A 24,155-nucleotide genomic window follows, 5' to 3' on the forward strand; every position below is an offset into this window, starting at 1 on the left:
AACCCTGCTAGGCGCAATTCTATTAATAATACCATTTTGGGTTCGGGCGCGAGTGTGGTTTGTCTCCAGGAGACAAAGATACAGGACATGGACATGCAACTCGTGCGGCACTGCCTTGGGCCAGACTTTGATCAGTTCTTCTGCGCGCCGGCCCTCGGTACCCGCGGCGGGATCCTGCTGGCCTGCAAGTCCGCATGCGCGCAGCTGTCGAACCCTCACATCACGACGAACGCTGTGACAGCATGGGTGCTATTCCACGACCCGGTGGGATGGTGGTTCACGGGGGTGTACGGCCCCCAGGAGGATGGCGACAAGGTGGTTTTCATGTAGGAGCTCAAAGACATCTGGTATTTACATGCAGGTCCCTGGATGGTCGCTGGTGATTTCAACTTGATCGCGGACATGTCTGATAAAAGCAACGATCGGATCAACAGAAGGATGATGGGGAGGTTTAGAAGGTGCATCACGGACCTGGACTTGCACGAGCTCTACCTCAACGGCAGGAGGTATACTTGGTCAAACAAGAGGACGGAGCCAACGCTCGAGAAGCTAGATCGTGCCCTCGTCTCCGTGGATTGGGAGGCGTTGTACCCTTCCTCCTTCCTGTCGGCGCTAAGCACGAACATATCAGATCATTGCCCGCTGCATCTCGTGCTGGAGGCTAACTTGAAGCGGGGCAGGAGGTTCCACTTTGAATCTTTCTGGACTAAGGTAGATGGCTTCCAAGAGGTGGTCCAGGCAGCGTGGAGCAGCCAGCCGTGGATCAGGAACCCGTTCAAGAGGCTGGTGGCTAAGCTCAAGGCCACGGCAAAGCAGCTCGCCAAGTGGAGTAATAAGTACGTGGGGAATGTCAAACAGCAGATTCGTATCGCGAACGAGGTCATTCTACACTTGGATATTGCCATGGAGGGCAGGGCCTTGACTCAGGCAGAGGTGGATCTCAGGAGACTGCTCAAGCGCAAGCTGCTTGGGCTCGCTTCGCTGGAACGCACGATTTCCAGGCAGTGAGCCAGGCTTCTACGGCTCAGAGAGGGGGATGCGTGCACCCAGTACTTCCACGCACATGCCAGCCACAGGCGACGAAAAAACTACATAACCAAGCTCAAGGTGGACGGTGTGCTCTCGACGAATCACGAGGTTATGGCCGGGGCTGTGGACTCCTTCTCCCAACTGCTTTGGGAAACCACCGAGCGTGAGTTCACGCTGGATCTGGAGGAAATTGGCGTCCATCGCAAGGATCTCTCCCACCTCGACTGTGATTTCACCGAGGAGGAGGTGCTGGCGGCTGTGCGCGCGCAAGGGCTGGACAAGGCGCCAGGGCCCGACGGGTTCCCGGCCAGATTCTATGTGGCTTGCTGGTCGGTCATTAGAGAGGATGTGATGGAGGTGTTTGCCTCTCTTCAAAGATTGGATTTCCGTGGCCTAACCTCCATCAATCAAGCGTTCATCACCTTGCTTCCCAAATCCCCCGCTACCTTGGAGCTGCGTGAGTTTCGGCCGATCAGTTTGATTCACAGCTTCCCGAGGCTGGCGGCCAAGGTGTTGGCGATGCGGCTCGCGAATGAGATGTCGGGCCTGGTCGGGCCTCACCAAAGCGCATTCATCAGAGGCCGTTGGCTCCACGACAACTTTATGATGGTCCAAGGGATGGCTAGAAAACTGCTTGCCTCTAAGAAAGATGCGATGATGCTCAAGCTTGACATTACTAAAGCCTTCGACACGGTAGATTGGGCTTTCCTGATGGATGTTCTGCGACATATGGGCTTTGGGGCCAAGTGGATTTCGTGGATTGCTGGCCTGCTCGCCTCCTCCTCAACTAGGGTTCTGCTGAACGGCGTGCCTGGGGATGTCATCTTCAACCGACAAGGTTTGCGCCAAGGAGACCCGGCCTCGCCGCTCTTGTTCGTCCTTGTCATGGAGGCGCTTCACCATCTGTTGGGCTCGGCCACGACGGAGGGTGTGCTGCAGCCCCTTGCGGCCGCTGGTTTTCGGCAACGCACCTCCATCTATGCCGACGACGTGGTCACTTTCATCAAACCGGACCTGCAAAGCCTCGGGGCGTGCTCTATGCTGCTGCGTGACTTCGGGATGGTGTCTGGGCTACGCACGAATCTGATCAAAAGCTCTGCCCACCCCATAAGATGCTCGGAGGAGCAAGTTCTGCAGATTGCCACTGAGCTGGAGTGTCAGATCATGAGCTGGCCCTGCAGGTATCTTGGGCTCCCGCTTGCCTTGCGTAAGGTTTCGGCGGCCCAGCTGCAGTACATGATCGATAAGATGGCCGATCGGTTGCCTGCCTGGCAGACAAGGCTCCTCTTCCGCGCGGGCAGATTGGAGCTTTTGCACACCACGCTGGCCTCTATACCAATTCATGCTATGATGGCGATTGACCTGCCGGTGAGGACGATCACTGCAGCCAACAAGATCTGTCGAGGATTCCTATGGAAGGGGCGTCGGGATGTGCATGGCGGACATTGTCTAGTGGCCTGGGATAGAGTGTGAGCTCCTAAGGATCTCGGGGGCCTCGGGGTGTCCAACTTGAGGTTGATGAACGCTGCGTTGCACGCCAGATGGCTGTGGCTCCAATGAACTGACCCCCTCAGACCCTGGGCCGAGTTCAACATGCAGGTTTCTCATGAGTCCTTGGGCTTATATAAGGCTGCCACGAGATGCACCCTTGGAGATGGTGAATCTGTTCGCTTCTGGACGGATTGGTGGCTGTGGGATGGAAGGCTAGAGGACTTGATGCCCAATCTCTACGCCTTAGTGAGACGGTCTGCCCGCCTGAAAACTGTTCGACAGGCCATGACAGAGGGCTAGTGGCACGATATTTCGTCGCACATGTCAGCGCAAGCGTTGCTCGAGTTCATTGCGCTTGTCGACAAGACGCAGGATGTGGTCCTCACGCAAGGCACGGATGACAGGATTTACTGGGCTTGGGAGAGCACGGGGCAGTTCTCTGTTAGGTCGGCCTATAGGGCATTCTTCGCTGGCATGATAGAGGCGGCCGGTGCCACCCAGATTTGGAAATCGAGAGCTCCAAATTCTTGCAAGTTCTTCGTCTGGCTGGCGGCAAGGAATATGTGTTGGACGGCGGATAGATTGCAAAGAAGGCTGCTCCCTCACCCCTCCACATGCCCCTTCTGTGATCAAGATCAGGAAACGATCGACCACTTGCTGCTCGGCTGCGTGCTAGCTCGGCAAGTGTGGACCAGCATCACCAATGCTTGGGGCAGGCCTTCTTGGATGCCGGCGGTGGATGCGACCTTGGTGCAATGGTGGACTTCCCTCAACCCGCAGAAACACCTACGGAAGGAGACATGGACAGTGGTAACGCTCGTGGCTTGGATGCTATGGAAGCACAGGAACGACATCGTGTTCAATGGTGCCTCGCCATCGGCGGACGCCGTGCTTAGGAGGATTGCGCTTGAGGGTCAGGGCTGGAGGGCTGCTGGCTTGCTTAGGGAACTGGGCCTCTCCCTTGTTTGGTGGATAGGTTGGATAGGGGCGAGTGATCCGCATGTGGACACTCTGGGCTGTGTAAGCCGTGGCTTGTAACATTACCTTCGCCCATCTTGGGCCCTTCTATCTATGCTTCTGATGCGTCAATCTTTGACACATCCTTGAAAAAAATGTTTGAGAGTACCATCACTAAAAACAAGAGAGTATCGTGGTCTGAGGGTTAAAATAGTAATTCGATAATACATCTAATTTCTTAATGGAAAACGTTTCAAAACAGCCGGATGATTTTCCGGCTTTGTCAACCGCGCCAGGCTGCCGTCCAATTCCACATGATCGTGTGGCACGGAGCTGTCCCCCACGCGGTACATCGCGTTACCGTGTTAACATCTAACCTTGGGCTATCCTAAAAAAAACATCTAACCTTGGGCCTGAAGCTGAGTGTTCTCCGTGTCTATTTAAATGTTCTTTTGCTCACTTGTCACGTATAGTATATAAGTACATATAACACATGTAATGGTACAATTGATCTCAACAGCACGTACATAGAAAGCACCGAACGTATTCCAGAATACTTTCTTCTTTGACGTTGATCGTGGGTGTTCGTTGAATTTAGTACTAGCAAGCTTATGGAGTCATGATTGCTTGGATATAACGCTAGCAAATATCGTTATAGATTCTTGGCTGCCTTTCTTTTGCCTAGCGCCGGCGATGCCCGCTGCATGCAAAACACTCTCTATAGCAATGCTATGAGTAACCTCCTTAATACCTTCGACGCCACGCTATCAAAGCATTGCCATCGCAGCAACATCAAAGCCGTTGGACCGCTATTGTAGGATCATCGAAGCAGCCGTGCCATCATTGCAGCACTGTCACGGCCGGGAAGCACATCAAAACATTGTAGCATCGTCGAAGAAGTTGGGCCTCCGTCGTAGCATCGTTGTGGTCATTGAAGCACTGTCGTGGCCGTTTGAAGTATGCGGTTGCCGAAGCACCCAACGCGGGCGTCGAAGCATTGCCGTCGCAACATCATCGACACAACGGTGCCATAATCGCATCACTATCACGACCGGGAATCGCGTCGTTGTAGCACCGTCAAAGTAGTCGGGCCTCCCCTCCGTCGTAGCATCATCACAGTCGTCGAAGCATGTTGTCACAGCAGCATCGTAACCGTTCGAAGCATGCGGCTGCCGAAGCACCAACCGCGGCTGTCAAAGCACACGGTTGTCGAAGCACCCACCGCGGCTGTCGAAGCACGTCATCGCAACATCATCGAATCAGCCAGGCTTTTGTTGTAGCATCACTGTGGCTGTCGATGCATGTCGTCGAAGCACATTGCGCCCTTCGAAGAACGCCATCGCGACATCGCGGCCGCCGTCGAAGCATGCGGGCCATCGTTGCAACACGCCTCGTAGCATCACCTCGGTCGTTGAAACAGTTAGGCCACTGTCATTGCACGCCTCGTAGCATCACCACGGTTGCCGGTGCAGCCCGGCCATCGTTGCAGAGAACGCCATCCAGTGTTGAAGCGCTGCTCTCGACCTCACGTTGATGCCTGCAGCAGCGGGATCACCCTTACAAAGATCCTCGTCTCGGCTTGCAGCGCATCTGCCCACACACGCAGCAGCCACTCTGTAGTTGGTCTTTGCAGCAGGGGCGACTGTCGTCTGACTTAAAGAGCTATACGCTGCTGCCATGCACTTGACAGAAGATTCTTTTAAAGACTACTTGCATCCATGCCACTGCAAGTCGGGGATGCATGTGGCTGGAAGTCGCCACGCCTCAAGTAAACTCCATAGCTGCTTTAAGATTCGGTAAAAAAAAAGGCACTTATTTTAAAAAAAATTAGAGAAAAGGCCTAAGCCCGACTTTATAAATAAAGCCACAAGGCAGCGTCATAAGCCCAAACATCAACCAGGCGATACACCCAACATCCACCGCACCAGAAGTAATCCAAGACCACGAAAGTATTAGGGGTACATGGCAGCCTGCCAAACACGGCACGTAGGCCGGAAGGATAACGAAACAACCAACGGCAGGAAGAACGAGACTGCACCAAGCAGGGTTAGACATCAGGGGCCTGCCCGGAGATGGAGGACGCCGATGCCCGAATTTTAGAGATTAGCAGGTCCAGAGCTCCCCGGTCGTCCTCTTTAGTCAATGATCTCCACTGTTGCAAGAATATACATGATTTGAAAAGAACGTCAGCAGCTTTCGAAGGAAAGACATGTTCAATAGTAAATTTGTTCCTAATCGTCCAAAGGGACCAGCAAATTGTTGGGAATCGTAGCATAATTTCAAATTTTCCTACGCTCACCAAGATGCATCTATGGAGTCTACTAGCAACGAGGGGAAAGGAGTGCATCTACATACCCTTGTAGATCGCGAGCGGAAGCGTTCCAATGAACGTGGATGACGGAGTCGTACTCGTCGTGATCCAAATCACCGATGACCGAGTGCCGAACGGACGGCACCTCCGCGTTCAACACACGTACGGTGCAGCGACGTCTCCTCCTTCTTGATCCAGCAAGGGGGAGGAGAGGTTGATGGAGATCCAGCAGCACGACGGCGTGGTGGTGGATGTAGCGGGTCTCGGCAGGGCTTCGCCGAGCTTCTGCGAGACGGAGAGGTGTAGCAGGGGGAGAGGGAGGCGCCCAAGGCTGTAGGTTGTTGCCCTCCCTCCCCCCCCTTTATATAGGCCCCCTGGGGGGGCGCCGGCCCTGGAGATGGGATCTCAAGGGGGGGCGGCGGCCAAAGGGGGGAAGGGGTGCCTTGCCCCCCAAGGCAAGTGGGAAGCTCCCCCCCTAGGGTTCCCAACCCTAGGCGCATGGGGGGAGGCCCATGAGGGGGCGCCCAGCCCACTAGGGGCTGGTTCCCTTCCCACTTCAGCCCACGGGGCCCTCCGGGATAGGTGGCCCCACCCGGTGGACCCCCGGGACCCTTCCGGTGGTCCCGGTACAATACCGGTAACCCCCGAAACTTTTCCGGTGGCCGAAACTTGACTTCCTATATATAATTCTTCACCTCCGGACTATTCCGGAACCTCTCGTGACGTCCGGGATCTCATCCGGGACTCCGAACAACTTTTTGGTTTCCGCATACACATATCTCTACAACCCTAGCGTCACCGAACCTTAAGTGTGTAGACCCTACGGGTTCGGGAGACATGCAGACATGACCGAGACGCCGCTCCGGTCAATAACCAACAGCAGGATCTGGATACCCATGTTGGCTCCCACATGTTCCACGATGATCTCATCGGATGAACCACGGTGTCGAGGATTCAATCAATCCCGTATGCAATTCCCTTTGTCAATCGGTATGTTACTTGCCCGAGATTCGATCGTCGGTATCCCAATACCTTGTTCAATCTCGTTACCGGCAAGTCTCTTTACTCGTACCGCAATGCATGATCCCGTGACTAACGCCTTAGTCACATTGAGCTCATTATGATGATGCATTACCGAGTGGGCCCAGAGATACCTCTCCGTCACACGGAGTGACAAATCCCAGTCTCAATCCGTGCCAACCCAACAGACACTTTCGGAGATACCCGTAGTGCACCTTTATAGTCACCCAGTTACGTTGTGACGTTTGGCACACCCAAAGCACTCCTACGGTATCCGGGAGTTGCATGATCTCATGGTCTAAGGAAAAGATACTTGACATTGGAAAAGCTCTAGCAAAAGAAACTACACGATCTTTTATGCTATGCTTAGGATTGGGTCTTGTCCATCACATCATTCTCCTAATGATGTGATCCCGTTATCAATGACATCCAATGTCCATAGTCAGGAAACCATGACTATCTGTTGATCAACGAGCTAGTCAACTAGAGGCTTACTAGGGACACGTTGTGGTCTATGTATTCACACATGTATTACGATTTCCGGACAATACAATTATAGCATGAACAATAGACGATTATCATGAACAAAGAAATATAATAATAACCATTTATTATTGCCTCTAGGGCATATTTCCGACACAAATCGCACCCAAGCCAACCCAGAAAACCCTCTTAGTGGCCCCAACCAACGAGTTGGCAAGGTTTCTCATCTCTTGAAAGGAAGAGGGGTTCCAAGTAACCTGAAGCCACGACCGAACACAGCTCCACACTAACTTAGCCAAAACACAGTGAAATAAGATATGCTCCGTGTTTTCCACAGCACCGCAAAGAGCACAAAATTCTGAGCCCGGACCATTACGCTTACGGATTTGGTCAGCAGCGGGGAGCCGACCCCTAAAGGCTTGCCAGAGAAAGATTTTAACCTTAGGAGGGACTTTGGACCTCCAAATTCAAGAGAACCTATTGGAAGGGACACCACCTATGAGCCTCGCGTACAAAGACTTAACCGAAAAGCGACCAGAGGCAGAATGAGGCCAGACAACAGAGTCCGGCGACTCCGAGAGCAAGGGGAAGAAGGCAGAAAGAGTTTGCCAGTTTTCCAACTCTTCAGGAGTCAGGGAGCGGCGAAAGGCCAAATCCCAATTATTAGCTGCCACCTCCGCGATGGAGATGTCAGGGTTAGGACAGAAAGAAAACAAAACCGGGAACCTACTAGCCAAAGGAGCATCACCACACCACCAATCGCGCCAAAAACGAACCGAGGTACCATCACCCACAATAAACTTAACATGATCCAGGAAGAGAGGCCTGACTTTAATAAGGTCCTTCCAGAACTGAGAACCACGCCGGGCACCGGCAAACATAGGGCTCGAATGGGGGAAGTATTTAGCCTTAAGAATGGAATACCAAAGGGAGCCGGCCCCACTGGTCATTATTTTCCACCACCATTTAATTAACAGACACTTGTTCATGACCTGCGTATTAATAATGCCTAACCCTCCAAGGTTTTTAGGCCTGCACATAAGCTTCCATGTAACCAGCTTGTACTTCCTTTTATTATCAGCAGCGTTCCAATAAAAAGCACCCCTGTGTTTGTCAAAACCAGCATGGGTGCCAACCGAGAGGAGATAGAAGCCCATAAGAAACATTGGGAGGGAGGAGAGACAAGCATTAATGAGAGCAACTTTGCTAGCATTGGTATTATATCTACCACGCCAGGGAAGAACCCTATTTCCCACCTTAGACACAGCCGGAGCAAAGTCCTTGGCATGAAGCACCACAGGAGAGATAGGCAGACCCAAATACTTGAAGGGGAAAGAGCCCAGGGAACAATTAAGCAGCCTAGCAACTCTCAAGGCCTCTATATCATCGACGCCAGTGACAAGAACCTCACTTTTGGAAAAAATAATTTTCAGACCCGAGACAGCCTCAAAGCAAAGCAGGATGAACTTAAGGTGGGCAATGCAGGCATCATTCAACTCAACCATAATGATGGTATCATCAGCGTACTGCAGGTGGGTAATACCATCCGGGACTAGGTGAGAAGCCATAGGCAAGATATGACCATGCTGAGCTGCCCTAAGAAGAATGCGGGAAAAGGCGTCGGCCACAAAATTTAAAAGCACAGGAGAGGCAGGGTCCCCTTGACGCAAGCCTCGGCCGTAAACAAAGAAATTACTAATATGACCATTCACAGAGACCGCGGTATGCCCGCCCGAGACCAACTGCATGATACGATGCACATAAGCCCCGTCGAAGCCTTTCGCAAGAAGGACCTGCCTTAAAAAAGGCCAGCTAACCGAATCATAGGCTTTCTCAAAATCAAATTTCAAAATGATCGCTTTGGAGTTACGAGCCCGCAAGTCATGAACAATTTCATGAAGACAGAGGACCCCATCTAGAATGTAACGCCCTTTGATGAAAGCAGACTGATACGGGCTGATGACTCTACGGGCAACGGGGGATAAGCGATTGGCGAAACCCTTAGCGGGGAATTTAGCAAAGTTATTAATCAAAGCGATGGGCCTAAACTGAGAAATCAAATCAGCACCTTTAACTTTAGGAATCATGGAGATCACCGCATAGTTAAGACGAGAGATATCAACAGTGCCTAGGCAAAACCCTTGGATGACATTACAAACTAACTGCCTCAACTGAGGCCAAAACTTCCGAAAGAAAGGAATGGAGAAACCGTCCGGCCCAGAAGCAGTGTTTGGGTTGGCAGAGTTAACCACATCCCAAATCTCCTTATCAGAAAGGCGGATCATCAACGCAGCGTTCTCCTCGGCCGAAATCCGTGAACTATGGTCCCATAGGGTAGGAGAGATGGACAATCCCGAAGAAGGTTTGGCCCCTAACAGCGATGCGAAGAACTCCACCACATGAGATAGGATTAATGATTGGTCCGAAGTACGCACACCATTAATGATCAGGCTATTAATACCGCACCGCCTCCGCCTACCATTTGCAATGGCAAAGAAGTAAGCCGTGGCGAAGTCCCCTTTTAAGGTCCAGTTAAGCGTACCCCGCTGACGCCAGTAAATTTCCGCCTGATGATGCAACTGCATCAAGGCGGCCTCCGATCCAAGTTATACCGTAGAGACCACCCATCGTCAGAGAGCCCAGAAGAGTCAGCCGCAAGGTCAAGGAACAGAATTTGAGCTTCAAGACGATCTTTCGCGCGACGCTCCTCAGCTGTGTGGTTACGGGACCACCCTCTCAGAAATTTCCGCAAGGAATAGGAGCACGAGTGCCAGTCATCTAGAGGACCAAAGGAGCGAGCATTGGAGGAGAGAAGGAGGGTAATCTTCGAGGCCAGCAAATCACTGAAGCCATCAATCAACAGCCAAGAAGCGTCAAATTGGAATCTAGCAGGAGGTCTAAGAAGCTGCGACCCATCGTCCATAAGAAGAGGAGTATGGCCCGAACCAACAATACATTTGGCGACGAGGGAGGCCCTGGGAAATAACGAGTCCCACCTAGAGCAAATAAAAACTCTATCAAGAACCGATCTGATCGGGTTAGCCTGGTGGTTAGACCAAGTGAAGCGGGCTCCAACCCTAGGTAGCTCGCGGATGGCATTAGAACTAATAAAGTCATTGAAAGCATTAGCCAGGGGCCACGAGAAGTTGTTATTATTTTTATCAGAAGGGGAACGAAGGAGATTAAAGTCTCCACCGATAACCATCAGTAGATTGCAAGCCTCAATCTTCTCAGAGAGTTCGTCCAGGAATAGAGGAGAAAGCGAGTGATCAGCTGGCCCATAAACTACAATGAACTCCCACAGCAAATGAAGGGATTTGTGGCAAACAACTATGCTGGCCCAGAAAATACCATGATCGAAGGCAATGAAATCGAAAACATCTTTTTTGGAGCCAATGAGGATGCCCCCTGAATGGCCAGACGCAGGTAACACATGCCAATCAAATCTATCCATACCCGCAATAGACGACAGTTCATGAGGAGAGAAAGAAGTTTTGAAAGTTTCCACCATCCCTATCAGATCAACATTATTCGCACGGACCAAGTCTTTAATTTGATCACGGCGCCCCCTAGCACCGAAACCCCTAATGTTCCAGAATAGAGCCCTCATTTATAAGACAGATTTTAATGCGGAGGCTAGACCTGCTAGGAACCATGCAGGGTTTAGATCTTTTGGAAGGGCCCTTTTTAGCAGTGCTAGGCAGGGGTTGGCCACTACCAACCTCCACCCCCTCACCCTAAGCCCGGGTTCCTACAGAAGCAGCAGCCGAAGAGGCAACGGCCTCTTTAGCTTTAGCAATAGCCGCCTGGGCCAGCTCGTTCGCCCGAATAGTAGAGAGAATAGCAGCAGGAGAACAGACTTGGGATCTACCGACACTCGCACATCCGACATAATATTTAACAGGAAATCATCAGATAGAGACGGAAGGACTAGCCGGGACGGGGAAGAAGAGGGACAAGGGCCATGGTGGTTACCTGAAGGAGGAAGATCCTTAGCAGCAGCCCGCCTCTCCGCCCGCTCCATGATGCATATGTCTTTTCGCTCTACATTGCAAACAAATTCATGGACTTTTTTTCATCTTGATCAATTAAAAACATTCTTATCTTTTAAACCATAATTTCATATTTGAAATAATTTATATATTTGAACTCCTGGCGCCAAGACCTTTAGAAGTAAATCAATTTTGGATATATTTCAAACACGTTTAATTTTCAACGTTTCACATTTCGTATGTGAAACAAACCTATTTTCACTTGAAAAGTGTGCTTTTTTGTGAAACAAGACAGTGAAGTGAAATATTGGTTTTGAAAGTGAAAAAAACTATGAAACTGAAATGTAAAATTGTGAAACTGATTATTTTGAAATGTGTATCCGTTTATTTTCAAAAGAGTGAAATATGTTTTTTCAAAAATGTGCAACTGAAATTGATATCCCTCTGTTCACTTTTATAAGACCTTGATGACATTTCAGACAATGTGCAAAACAGCCTATTTTGAGTTGTCTGAAACGACTTACAAAAGTGAACTGAGGGAGTATCATTTTTGTGAAATAAGCCAGCGAAGAGTGAAATGTAGCTTCTGAATTGTGAACTAGCAACCACAAAAGGTGAAATTATAATGTATCATTGTGAAACTAATTGTTCGAAAATGTGAAACAATTTATTTCAAAAGGGTGATATAGTTTATTTGATAAATGTACAATTGAAAAATATTTTTATGAAACAAGCCAGTGAAAAATGAAATGTAGGCTCTGAATTGTGAAACAGTAACCACGGAAAGTGAATTTCTAATTTATCAATGTGAATTTGATTATTTGGAAATATGAAACAATTTATTTCAAAAGAGTGAAACAGGTTATTTGATAAATGTACAATTGAAATAGGTGTTATTTTTGTGAAACAAGCCAGTGGAGAATGAAATGTTGGTTCTGAATTTTGTTATTAACTTGTTTCAGATTTTTCGAGTGAAATATATTAGTTCCACATACGAAATGTGAAATGTTGAAATTTAAATGTGTTTGAAATGCATCCAAGACGGTCTAGTTTTAAAGGTCTTGGCGCCAAGAGTTCAAATATATAAATTATTTCAAATACGACATTATGGTTTAATAGATAAGAATGTTTTAAATTTGCTAAGATGAAATAAAGTCCGTGGATTTGTTTGCAAGGGAGAGAGAAGAGGCTGATGTATGCATGTCTTGTCTGACAAAAAGTAATACTCCAGATCCGCTAGACTGACAAAAGTAGTACACTGTTGATGGGCCAGTTACTGAAATATCAATATTTCATAAATAGTGAAAACAGTGTATACAACATAGTATTTAATATACGGTACGAAGTGTCACTAGTTAATTGGCTGGCCAGTCGCCGGTACATCACGGAACCGCGCAATTTTCCACTTCGGGGCAGCCACATGCCCCGAGCGCTGAAGCCACAACCTGCATGCCCGTAGGCGGTCAACCATGGACGGAGCCGATGAAGACGTAGATTATGCAAGAAATTCGTGTGCAGATCAACATCTTCCTCGTTTGAATTCGTTTTAAGAAATTCTTTCCCATCCGGATCTTCCGAGCGACATGCCTCTTCCAATGATCTGTAATTCAGCCCTAAAATTAAATATTGATCTGTAATTCAGCCCTAAAATTAAATATTTCTGATGGCGATAGTTATGCAATCCAGACATAATCTATCGTTGGTGGAAACTACACACTACAACATGTTTTATTCGCCTCAAATTACCATACATCCTATGGCAATCAATTTTCTGTTTTTTGAAGAAACACATAATTGATGGGTTACTGGTCGCACGGTGATGAAAGTGCCTCCAGCGGCGGCTGCGCGGCCGCATGCGCTTGATTAGGCTGGTGGATTTGGGAACCTAGATTAAAGATTGGAAAACAACACTGCAAACCAGCGCGGATGGATTTGATCGGTACTCCCACACTAGTCACTGAAATACCAGGGTACCGTAAAAAACCTCACGCTTAAACTGATGTGCCTATTATTAAAATACGCCCAGATATATCCGTTTGAGCGTCAACTAATACCGGATGGAAGGAGTATATGACAGGCGAACGTGAGGAAACAGAGATAAGTCACACACTGAACAGAACGAGCTGTATGTATAAAAGTCCATAAACACTGGGAGTGCCCATGGTACAAACTCTCAACTCTCAGATACACAGATACTGATCTCCTCCAGAGGAGTACCAGCAAGCCAGCAGGAGAGAGTTCTTATTCATATTCAGTATAAACTCGCATAACTAGTGCCCATACTACATAGGGATAGAGGCTGCGCGCTTCAACTCCACGTGGATGGATGAGCTGAGCACCAGCTTGACGGATCGTCGCTCATTACACACTGCAGGTCAATCATGCGTGCAAAGATTTGATTAATGTTAATATCAATAAATTTTACGTGGATGAATGTTCATATATATATGCTTGCATGTGAATTAATCACCTGTTGCAGTCGATGTCGAGACTGATGTGGTATGGGAGGTTGACACCGCACTTGGGGGCGAGGCTGCGGGCGTTGTCCTCGTTGAGATTGTGGATGCCACGAGCGATCCCCTTGAGGCAGTTGCAAGCGGCTTGGCGATCGCTCTTGGATTGCGCCTGGTTATGGAGGCTCTGGACGCCGCCGCAGCACTGCCCAGACGGGCTGGGGCCGCCCTGAACGTAGCTCAGGCAGGGTCTCACCAAGCTGTCAACGTGGCCGCAGTCGATGGCCACGGCAGCGCGCGGGACCGCCGCGAGCATCAGCACCAAGGCGACGGCCATGAGCATTACCTGAGCGCGGGCCATGATCACTTCTTGGTCTGTAGCTAACAGTGCACCGTATTAGCTAGTGATGATTGGGTGGAGAGATGAGCAACTCGTGGTGGTGTGGAGAATGTAGGGAAGAATGGAGGGGCTTAAATAGGGGTTCGAGAGAGAGATGCGTGGATGGTTTTTTCTTTTTCCCTTCCGAAGGATGACCCAGGCATGAAGCTGGGCTTTGGAAGCATGCACTACCACTGAAATCATGATGGTGTGTTTAGAGCTGGATGCAATTCTCCCTTGCATCCTCAATTTGCAGAACTAGCTAGATAACCCGCTCAACAACATTGTAATCGATATGTTGGCCATTCTCATAGGCAGGGCAAAGAACGTCGGTCAGGTAGGTGGCTTGGTGCCTAACCTAGTTGATGGGGTGTGTCCATTTTGCAGTACGCTGATGATACAATCATCTTCATGGAGCATGACTTGGCAAAAGCGAGAAACATGAAGCTGGTGTTGTGTTTATTTGAACAATTGTCCGGTTTAAAGATTAACTTTCATAAAAGCGAGTTGTTCTGCTTTGGTAGAGCCAAGGAGGAACAAGAGGCTTATAGGCAATTGTTTGGTTGTAAATTAGGGGCTTTACCTTTTACTTACCTTGGTATACCCATTCATCATCGTAAGCTCACGAACAGAGAGTGGAAATGTATCGAAGATCGGTTTGAAAAGAAACTTAGTTGCTGGAAGGGCAAACTTCTGTCTTATGGAGGCCGGTTAATTCTTATTAACTCGGTGCTCACAAGTTTGCCGATGTTCCTCCTATCTTTCTTTAAGGTTCCAGTTGGGGTTAGGAAAAGGCTGGACTTCTATCGGTCAAGATTTTTCTGGCAGAGTGATGATCTTAAGAGAAAGTATAGACTCGCCAAGTGGGATATTATTTGTCGTCCTAAGGATCAGGGGGGTTGGGTATCGAGAATCTTGAGGTCAAGAACAGATGCCTGCTTAGTAAGTGGCTATATAAGCTATCAGTTGGGACTGATGCGACTTGGGCACAGATTCTTCGTAACAAGTATCTGCAATCCAAAACTTTGTCGCAGGTGACAGTGAGACCAACTGATTCGCCATTTTGGAAGGGGCTTATGAGAGTTAAGGCAGCCTTCTTTAATAGAACAAAGTTTATTGTCGGCGATGGTAACGATACTCGCTTCTGGGAGGACACTTGGCTTGGTGAGACACCTTTGGCATTACAGTACCCAACTCTGTATCGTATTGTGCATCGCCGTGATGTGCTTGTGGCAACGATTATGCAGGCCACCCCCCTTAATATTCAGTTTAGGAGGGTGCTTGTTGGTAATAGATGGGAAGTTTGGCTTCATCTGGTGCGTAGACTGATGGAGGTTCAGCTACAGCACCAGCCCGATCAGTTGTGTTGGAAACTTACTAGGTCTGGACAATTTACCGTTAAATCGATGTACATCGATGTTATTAACTCGAGTGTCATTCCTAACTTCAAACATGTTTGGAAAGTCAAAGTTCCTTTGAAAATCAAAGTGTTTATGTGGTTTGTCCATAAACAGGTCATTCTAACAAAGGACAACTTGGTTAAGCGCAATTGGACAGGATCTACTAGGTGTAGTTTCTGTGATCGGGATGAAACCATCAAGCATCTATTCTTTGAGTGCCCGTTGGCAAGAATTTTGTGGCGCTCCGTGCAAATTACTTTTAACATTACTCCTTCGAGTTCGGTCGGGTCGTTATTTGGAACGTGGCTGGATGGGATAGAGTCCGTTACAGCTAGACACATTTGTGTAGGAGTTTGTGCGTTGTTATGGGCAATTTGGAACTGCAGAAATGATTTGGCTTTTAACAGAATAACTACTATTCATTTTTTGCAGGTTGTATTCCGTGCTACGGCGTTGATTCGTATGTGGTCCCTACTCACTCCGACGGAGGCCAGGGAGCGTTTGGTTACTGGATCTGTCCGGTGGGAGATGGTAGCGCGGGATATCTTCAACCGGTTTGGATGGCGGTCATGTAATAGGATAGGCAATTAGTTTTCCTACCTTTATTTCTGCCAGCCGGTTGTGGCCTTATGGCCTTTTTTGTTTTCGTGTCGAGGTCTATGTGAGCTCGACGTTGCTTTCTTTTACGACTATTCGACATTGTTGAACCTATTTTATTTATCTAAGTGGCCGCATGCATCGACCAGATGCAGAGACCGGGGAGTCCCCTTTTCCCAAAAAAAACCCGCTCAAGGGCAACATCTTTAATATGTCAATTTATTTTTCCAAGTGAATCTTCGATTCCAATAATTTTGGGAAATGAATTTATAAAACCAGATGGTATTAAATATTGGCACTCCTTCACATATGCAAATTTTTCTGGCAAAGTGATGAACATAAGAGGAAGTATCGGCTAACCAAGTGGGAAGTTTACCCCCACACACACACACCAAAAAAAAGCCAAGTGGGAAGTTTTGTGTCATCTATGGGACCAAAGGGTCTCGGTATTGAGGATCTTCATATTAAAAGCACATGGTTGCTCAACAAATGTCTTTTCAAGCTACTTTAATTGAAACTAGTATGGCAAAAATTATTTCCTAACAAATACCTCCGGTCTAAAACTCTTTCTCTAGACAAGCCTACGTACTCACCATTTGGAAAGTTTTGATCAGAGTGAAAGATGATCTTTTCATTAGTAGGGGGTCTTTCATTGTTGGGATTGGACAAAGTACGAGATTTTGGAAAGACATCTGGTTGGGGGATACACCCCTCTGTGTTGTGAGATGCCGAGTTTTCACGGGCTCTAACTAGGGATAAAATGGACATCATGGCCCCACTGGGACAGTACGTCGATGGGGTCTACCTATCACAACACCCATATGTCTTTGGTTGGAAACGAACTTCGCCTGGATCTTTAGTGTCAAGTTTATGTGTGCGAAGCACGTTAACTGAAGCCCTAGCTTTTTTCTATAAATACGTGGAAACTTATAGTCCTATAAAAAAGTCATGATTTTCGTGTGGTACGTACAAAGAAGAGAAGTCTTAACGAAAGAAGACTTCGAGCAGCTGGAATGTATAGGTAGAAATAAGTTTGGGCATCACTAGGCAACAGATTACTGATGCTTTGCATCTATCAGACCAGTCAAATGCCGTAGGATTGAGTTAGTCTCCAGCGTAAGGCCTAGTAAAAGGAGAGTCCGGCTAGTTAGTATGGATAATTGTGATTTATTTCCGTAACTACTACCTTAAATTACGGCTAATTAAATGCAAGATTCCATCCGCTGTTGGCTTAGACGTTAGGCGGTTTGCTTCCTTATTTAGCAATTTTGATTCCGGTATTTTCTAAAATTGCTTCCAAACAATATTTTCCCCTTAAATATAAAATTGCTTTGAAAGTGAGGTTTCTCAGCCATGCGGACATGTAGATTTTTTTCCCAATGTGATGCTTTTTTTCTTTGGAGCAATAGATTTATTTCACGGTGAATTAAACGTGCTTCCACCTACCGATGAATTTGCGTCGATGGACAAAATCAACGTTCTACAGTTTAATAGAATTTCGTTTCTTACACAATAGAAAATTTTGCTTCAAGACATCAAAATCTCGTTTCCAGCAAATAGATAATTGCTCCTAAAAAAGTTAGACCTTCACTATAAAAAATAACCATCATCATATGTACACATGTTTCAAGCACATTCGGGCGCGTGTCGGAAAAATACAAATGTTCACAATTTGCATCCGATCCATTGATTGAAAGTAATGCTTCCAAACACAAATTGTGCTTCCTAGTCCATGGTTCCCTGCTATGCTCCATCCAACCCAGCCCGGCCTAGTCCATTTCTCCCACAAATGGCCTACGATCTTGGCATGTGCCCACCGAGGGTGTGCTAGGCTAGCTAAGTTGCTTCCAAACAGATCTCGCGTTGTGCACCGTGCCTTGCATGTTCTTCTTTGTTGTCGACCCTGCAAAAATTTAAAAAGAAATGAATTGTTTGGCTTGAATTCAAACACAACGCCTACAAAACATTACGAAGCATGTAAAGGAAGCAAGTTGAACATAGCATAGAAGTGCATCTATGAAACATACGAAGCAATCTATACACCGTGAAGAAGTACAACTATGTTATGTATGAAGCGAATTGTATGCTAGGAAGAAGCACAAATATGATATGTCCGACCATGGAAATTTGAGAGCATATACCCGTACAATCTCAATGTAGTATCTGCATGGACATACCGAATACTGTGAAAAAACTCAGCCAAAAGGGACGCGTGCTTATTCTCATGGTTTTGATCCTCCGGCCACCTAGTGATCCTCCGGCTGCATGGTTAGGCAACAACACCAGCAGCCACCCAGTTGGAGATGGCCACAGCGCCGCGTACAGAGGGGTGACGCTCCAACGAGGTGGACGGGAAGGAAGTGGCCGTGCTACTCGAGGAGAGGAGGATGCAGGCGCGTGCGAGGCCATGGGAGAAGGGGATTTGGGCGGGGCGAACGAGGTGGAAGAGCTCCGGGTGGTGCCTGTGATTGGAATCAGGAGGGATACGGGGAGACTGATTAGGGGGATGTTAATGGCGGGGTTTGTGGTGGGTTGTTTGTGGACGAGGGGATGTTCTTTTTTTAACATATATTATGGGCACATTCTGACCGTCCGATCCCAACTGAAGCAAGGGCAGTCCATTGGTCTGGGATTGGTCTCTTATCAGCCTATAGATAGGAAGTGTTTCCCAATAAGTTTTCCTTTTGTGATCACCACAAAATGATTCAACACTTATTCCTTTATTGCCCCCATCAATGATCCTCTGGCGAACCATTTATGTGGCTTCTAGAACCAATATGTTTGATAATTGGTTGAATGTTATTCATCCTAGACTAGAGGCACATATACGCGTAGGTGTATGCGCCATGGAATTCTAGGAATGATTATGTTTTTAATAGGATGAAAATTCCAACAATTTTGCTTGTCATCTACTTAGCCATTAGCTGGCTCCATACATGGTCCTCTCTTTGGCATGCAGAGGTGTGGGAGTCGATGTTATTTGGGTGCAATTGATAGGCTGGTTGATAGGGCTATGGTCAACCATTTTCGGTGGCGTTCATGTAATAAGAGGAGCATAAGTGTCTTCTGTAATCTGGTGTTATCCCAATGTTCACAGACTTTTGGCTTACACTCTTTATGGCATTTTTATTCTTAAACTCTGAATGTTGATTACTGTGCAATGATATGATGATTTTGTGCCTCAAGTGACGTAGAAGCCAGGGGATTTTTAAATCTTATTTGAAAAAGAAAGGTTACCCCCTTTTAGCTTGTGAAATGATTTTGTTTTGGTGATCGGTAAATACTGAGGGAAATACATGTTACATAAATACACCTTGGGATAAGCTTACACATATATATTCAAAATAGTGGTTATCAAGTTTTTCAAATTCAACTCAATGCCCAATATTTGAAATCACACATTCTTTTTACAAATCGTTGGATACTTTATGCTTTATAAAATAAATCATCTAATGCCAAGACATAATAATTTTATTAGCATTCAAGACATTTTGTCCTCATTTGGTCACTGCAATGCAAAATAAAGAATTTGGATATGTAAACATGTGATATCTAGAGAGTATATGCCAAGATGCATAAGTCATGGGTAAAGATAACTCAATCAATGTTGCTCATGTAGCTGATTAGACAACCTGTACTGAATATATGCATTTGAATACCCCTTCAAATGAATAGAAAGTTACTCCGGTTCCATATCTGAACATCTCCTCAATGATTACGTTCCTCCAGACCGTAGGAGTTAATTTATAAGATACTATTTAGGACAGGTCCTATTTCAAAACCATGAAGTCATTCGATTACATGAAGGACACTACCAACTTATTATGGCTATTTATGCTTCTAGTTTATCATGATTACCATCTAATTCACCAACTTTTTCGCTTATTCTCATAGATGTTGCCAATCTCTATGTATTTCTTTTGTGTGTGTTATCTTGGGATTGTAGGGTGTCCATATGATATCATTAGCACTCAAATAGTACCAAAAATGTACCATAGTGACAAAATACATTTCTCAGCACAAACCGTTTATGGCTAAGTAGTTAGCTGTGATCTATAAGGTCCTTGCTTTAGAAACCAGTTGTTGCATTTAACTGTTTTAGTTGTAAAACCCAAGCTTTGACGAATGTACTATCTAATACTCCAAAATCAGCGACACTTATTTTGGGACGGAGGGAGTATGTAATAAAGGTATTTGTTACTCACTGCCAAAAATCGGTAGCAGACTATAGGAATTAGGAAGTAAACAATTACTCAAATTATACGAACCATGTTCTAGTCTCGCTAGTAAATATATAGTCAAGTATTTTTGTTTGAGGGGTTAAATACTCGAGGATTACTTAATCATGGTGGAAGAAAATGAAAGACACTATTATGTTTGATCTGGTGATTGTTGAGATCCTTCGCCCTCGATTCGATGCATCAAATTCTTAACTTCGGAGGAAAGAAAAAAGACATTTTATAAGAGATTTATAATCACTCACCCTTGTTTGTCATAAGTATACTCCCTCTATTCCAATGAATAAGGCATGCATGTATTTCAAAATTCAACACTTGAAATTGCGTTGAAGGAAGTTTTTAGTAATATAATTTTGAAGTCAAAAATATAGTATTTATCTAATTTATGATCAAAGTTGGATCTTAAGAAGTGTGTGAGCCTTATTCATTGAAATGGATAGAGTAACTTTTTAACCTATCAAACTCCATCTCTTTGAATGTGAAGAGAGGGCATGTTATAATGTTAAGAGATGTCAAGATAGACCAAACTTAATATGAGAAGAGTTCGTATAAAGAAGATCAAGGTAGACCAAACTTGATATGAGCGTTCATCTAAAGAGATCGAAGGATCATAATATCACCTAAGAATGGACATGGATGCCTGAAAGTTAGCTATCTACTGCATCCGTCGCTAGCTATGCTCACTTCGATCGTGTACGTACAAGATAATCCAGACGTATACGCCGGTGACCGCTAATATATCTTAGCTACCTACCATGTTGCCGCAGGGATTAAATGTGCCGCGGCACGCGTCCACTCGTTCGAACGATACGTGTACTGTAGTCGTATGCAACGACGCACGCATGTTTATCCATAGAGCTGCGGACATGCGGCGACATACGTACGGGCATGCATATGGAGCGGTGCAACTTAGTTAGCCGCTCGTCATCTTTTCTGTACATATGCACGTATTTTCGCTTCATCTTGTTGGGGCGATGATGGCCAGGCAGTTCTGGTAGCTTATGCATGCTTCTAGCTAGCTCCACCAAAGAAGCGAGAAGAGATTGATATAGCTCGCCGCCTTCCGGTCTACCTACACCTCGACCTCGCTGACGTTAGTTAGCTAGTGTGGCAAGCTGACTAAGCTAGCTACTGACACGTACTGCCCCTTAAAAGACAGAAATAAATAAAATGATAATTTATTTCGGTGCCCAAGCTCATCTACCTGATAACAATAAACTCAAATAAATAACAGAAAAAAAAATAAAAAACCAATATTTTTTTTGGTGCAATATGCTCAAAGGTGTGATGTTCGTGGGAAGTTTTAGGGTGTTTGGACATTCGAAAAGCTCATGACAAAAAAGACAAAATCGAATGTAAATGGTGATGTTTTCAAAGGTTTCTCACACACCCGAAATTTAATTTTTTTTGCCACGAGCTCCTTAAATGTCCAAACTTCACTAAATTTTGCACCAGGCATCAGACACATGAGCATCTTGCACCACAAAAAATTATGTTTCTTTTTTTGAACTTTTCTGCTTTTTAAAACAAATTTACTGTTCACATCAGGGCCCATGTGAGTCCGGGTGTGGAGTAGTCGTGCCCAAAATAAAAGACCTATCACGTACACAGAGTCAGTCTCAAGCTAGAGGTTTGCAGGTATCATTATTCTTCATAAAAAAAATCAAAAACACTCGAGGCGACTTTTGCTTTTGCCGAGGCCAAGGCCACTCCGACGCGGGGCCACCGTTGGGCCTCCCCCTCCGGCATTGCCTTGTAAGTTCTTCTCCTCTCCTTCCTGTTGATTTTGATTCTAGAGTTACGGTTCCAGAGAAATTGGGGGAAATTTGTGAATTAGATTTAGGGCTTGGATTAGTTTTAGACCACTACACAATAACATCCATGATATGTATAACAGGATTTTTATGATATATGAAAAAACGGTTGTTCAGAATTTAGGATATTTGATTTTGTTTTATCACTCTGTTACTTGTCATGCTTTATTCTCTTGTTTTTTTGAACCCAACACCGTAGAACAATTGTTCTACGGTAAATAAATTAATAAAAAAATATAGTACAAACCCCAGAGGGGTCAGAGTCTGGTCAAAGGTTTAGCCAATGCCTGCTCTAGGTATGGAGATCATATCCTTACAAGTTATTGTCTATCCACTGTGTGAAACTAAGTTCAAACTTATACCCATTAACAAAGGCAGGCATCAACAGCGTCATATATATCAGCTCATATACAAAGTGAAAGTACATAACCCTGCAGGTAAGAAAGAAGAAAACGTTGAATTACAGGGCATGGCCTATCCCTATGAGCTGAGCAAACATAACTAAAATAAGGTTCAACCAGGACTCCAAGAGGATTACAACCTGATGTGTATTACAGAGAGAAACACTGTTGGACAACCTGCTCGGCTTGAATGTATCCAGCTAGGTCACAACTCTTGTAAATGTTGTTTAAAAGATATGTGACCTCATAGGACATGAGCTTCAAACAGAGGCCCGAATCAGGACCATACATAGCTGGAAACATTGAACAACATGAATACAAAAGCCCAAGTGTCGGAGTCGATTCCGGCATATCTCCAGGTAGAGATCCTCATATAGGCGTCTTGGAAGATGGTAACATGGACACTGAGATTTTACCTAGGTTCGGGCTCCCTCGAAGACATACTATCAAATGTCCTACTTTTGATTGTATTGATATGGGATATAGTACAGAGTACAGATATCTTCTACGAGATTGTGTAAGATTCTAATAATATGAGATCATCTATTGACTAGTCTAGTCTTGGTTTATATAATGCACAGGAGGCCTAGGATTTAGAAGAGTCCTTGTCTTGTGCACCAAGTCTCGTGGAATCTTCCTTGTATATGACATGGGTTGTCTGAAGTGGCCCATTAGTGAATCGCCATGAGGGTCCTCGGCCCGACCCACCTGGTTGGGAGACGACATGGTGAGTACCCCCTAGTCCAGGACTCCATCAGTAGCCCCTGAACCGATCTTCAAGCTGACGACACTCATTGGTTCTTTCGAACTTTTCATCATTTTCGGTCGTCGGTCTTGAAAGCTGGTTCAACAAATATTTTTCATCTCCAATCTCGAGGATCACCAAGGTGTATCCGAAAAGTTCACATGTTGGGCATCCGAGGAGCCCCTTTAAGTTCTCATCATTTATCAATGCCTTGTTATTTTTACACCACACCTCGGGTTCGAAGTTATTCCCGTGCAGCAGCGTCTTCTTGCAGCTGAGCTCCAATGCCCAACTACATCTGAGGTGTCATAGATCACCTCAGTCTTGAAAATAGTTGAAGGAGTTTAACCGAGCTTAACGCCGGAAACATCCTTTGTGGATCCAGCAACTCGCAACCGAGCTTTATACCAGACTGCTTCCGAGGTGGTGCACCACCTCGGTCTTGGCTGATTTTTCGCGGAATTTTTTCAATTGATACAATTTATTCTCTGCTAAGAGCCCGAGATGCACAGCCAGTAGCCTTCAAGGTGCGTGTCGGCCTAAAATCTAGGATGCACCTGAAGGATACCCAGTAGCCCGTGAGGCTCAGGCCAATTCACGAAATTGGCGCGAGGATCAAGTCCTTGCTCGACAACATACTTTAGGAATGGAAACGCGATGCGCAATAGCTCCTGAGACTCGGGTTGGGTGCGGACGACTGATGAGTGATACTTTTACACTCATTCACCCTTAGTTTAAACCAAGATATTTCATTTAAATAGAGATATTCGCTCTGATTTTGTGACGCAGTCGATGCCAGCTTGATGAAGTGACCATGCGGCGACGTCGGCGCGCTTGACCCGTGC

General features: G+C 46.3%; 2 protein-coding genes across 2 annotated transcripts; one reads left to right on the forward strand and one right to left on the reverse strand.

Moving 5' to 3' along the window:
* Positions 1 to 369: 369 nt before the first annotated feature.
* LOC141022742 (uncharacterized) lies at positions 370 to 1,008 on the forward strand. The gene has a single exon (XM_073499003.1). It carries the CDS (start codon positions 370 to 372, stop codon positions 1,006 to 1,008), a length of 639 nt encoding a protein of 212 aa, XP_073355104.1.
* A 12,385-nt stretch (positions 1,009 to 13,393) lies between these two features.
* Positions 13,394 to 14,187, reverse strand: LOC109785710 (non-specific lipid-transfer protein). The gene is made up of 2 exons (XM_020344308.4): positions 13,754 to 14,187; positions 13,394 to 13,651 (listed from the first exon to the last, which is right to left on the reverse strand). The coding sequence occupies exons 1-2, from the start codon at positions 14,095 to 14,097 to the stop codon at positions 13,645 to 13,647; spliced, it is 351 nt and encodes a 116-aa protein (XP_020199897.2). The 5' UTR covers positions 14,098 to 14,187; the 3' UTR covers positions 13,394 to 13,644.
* Positions 14,188 to 24,155: the final 9,968 nt, after the last annotated feature.

Source organism: Aegilops tauschii, chromosome 5 (assembly GCF_002575655.3).
Source record: "Aegilops tauschii subsp. strangulata cultivar AL8/78 chromosome 5, Aet v6.0, whole genome shotgun sequence".
Lineage (NCBI taxonomy): Eukaryota > Viridiplantae > Streptophyta > Magnoliopsida > Poales > Poaceae > Aegilops > Aegilops tauschii.

Bases quoted from the DNA above. Each gene is read 5' to 3' on its own strand.
- LOC141022742 (XM_073499003.1), top strand. From the start codon at position 370: ATGGTCGCTGGTGATTTCAACTTGATCGCGGACATGTCTGATAAAAGC.
- LOC109785710 (XM_020344308.4), bottom strand. From the start codon at position 14,097: ATGGCCCGCGCTCAGGTAATGCTCATGGCCGTCGCCTTGGTGCTGATG.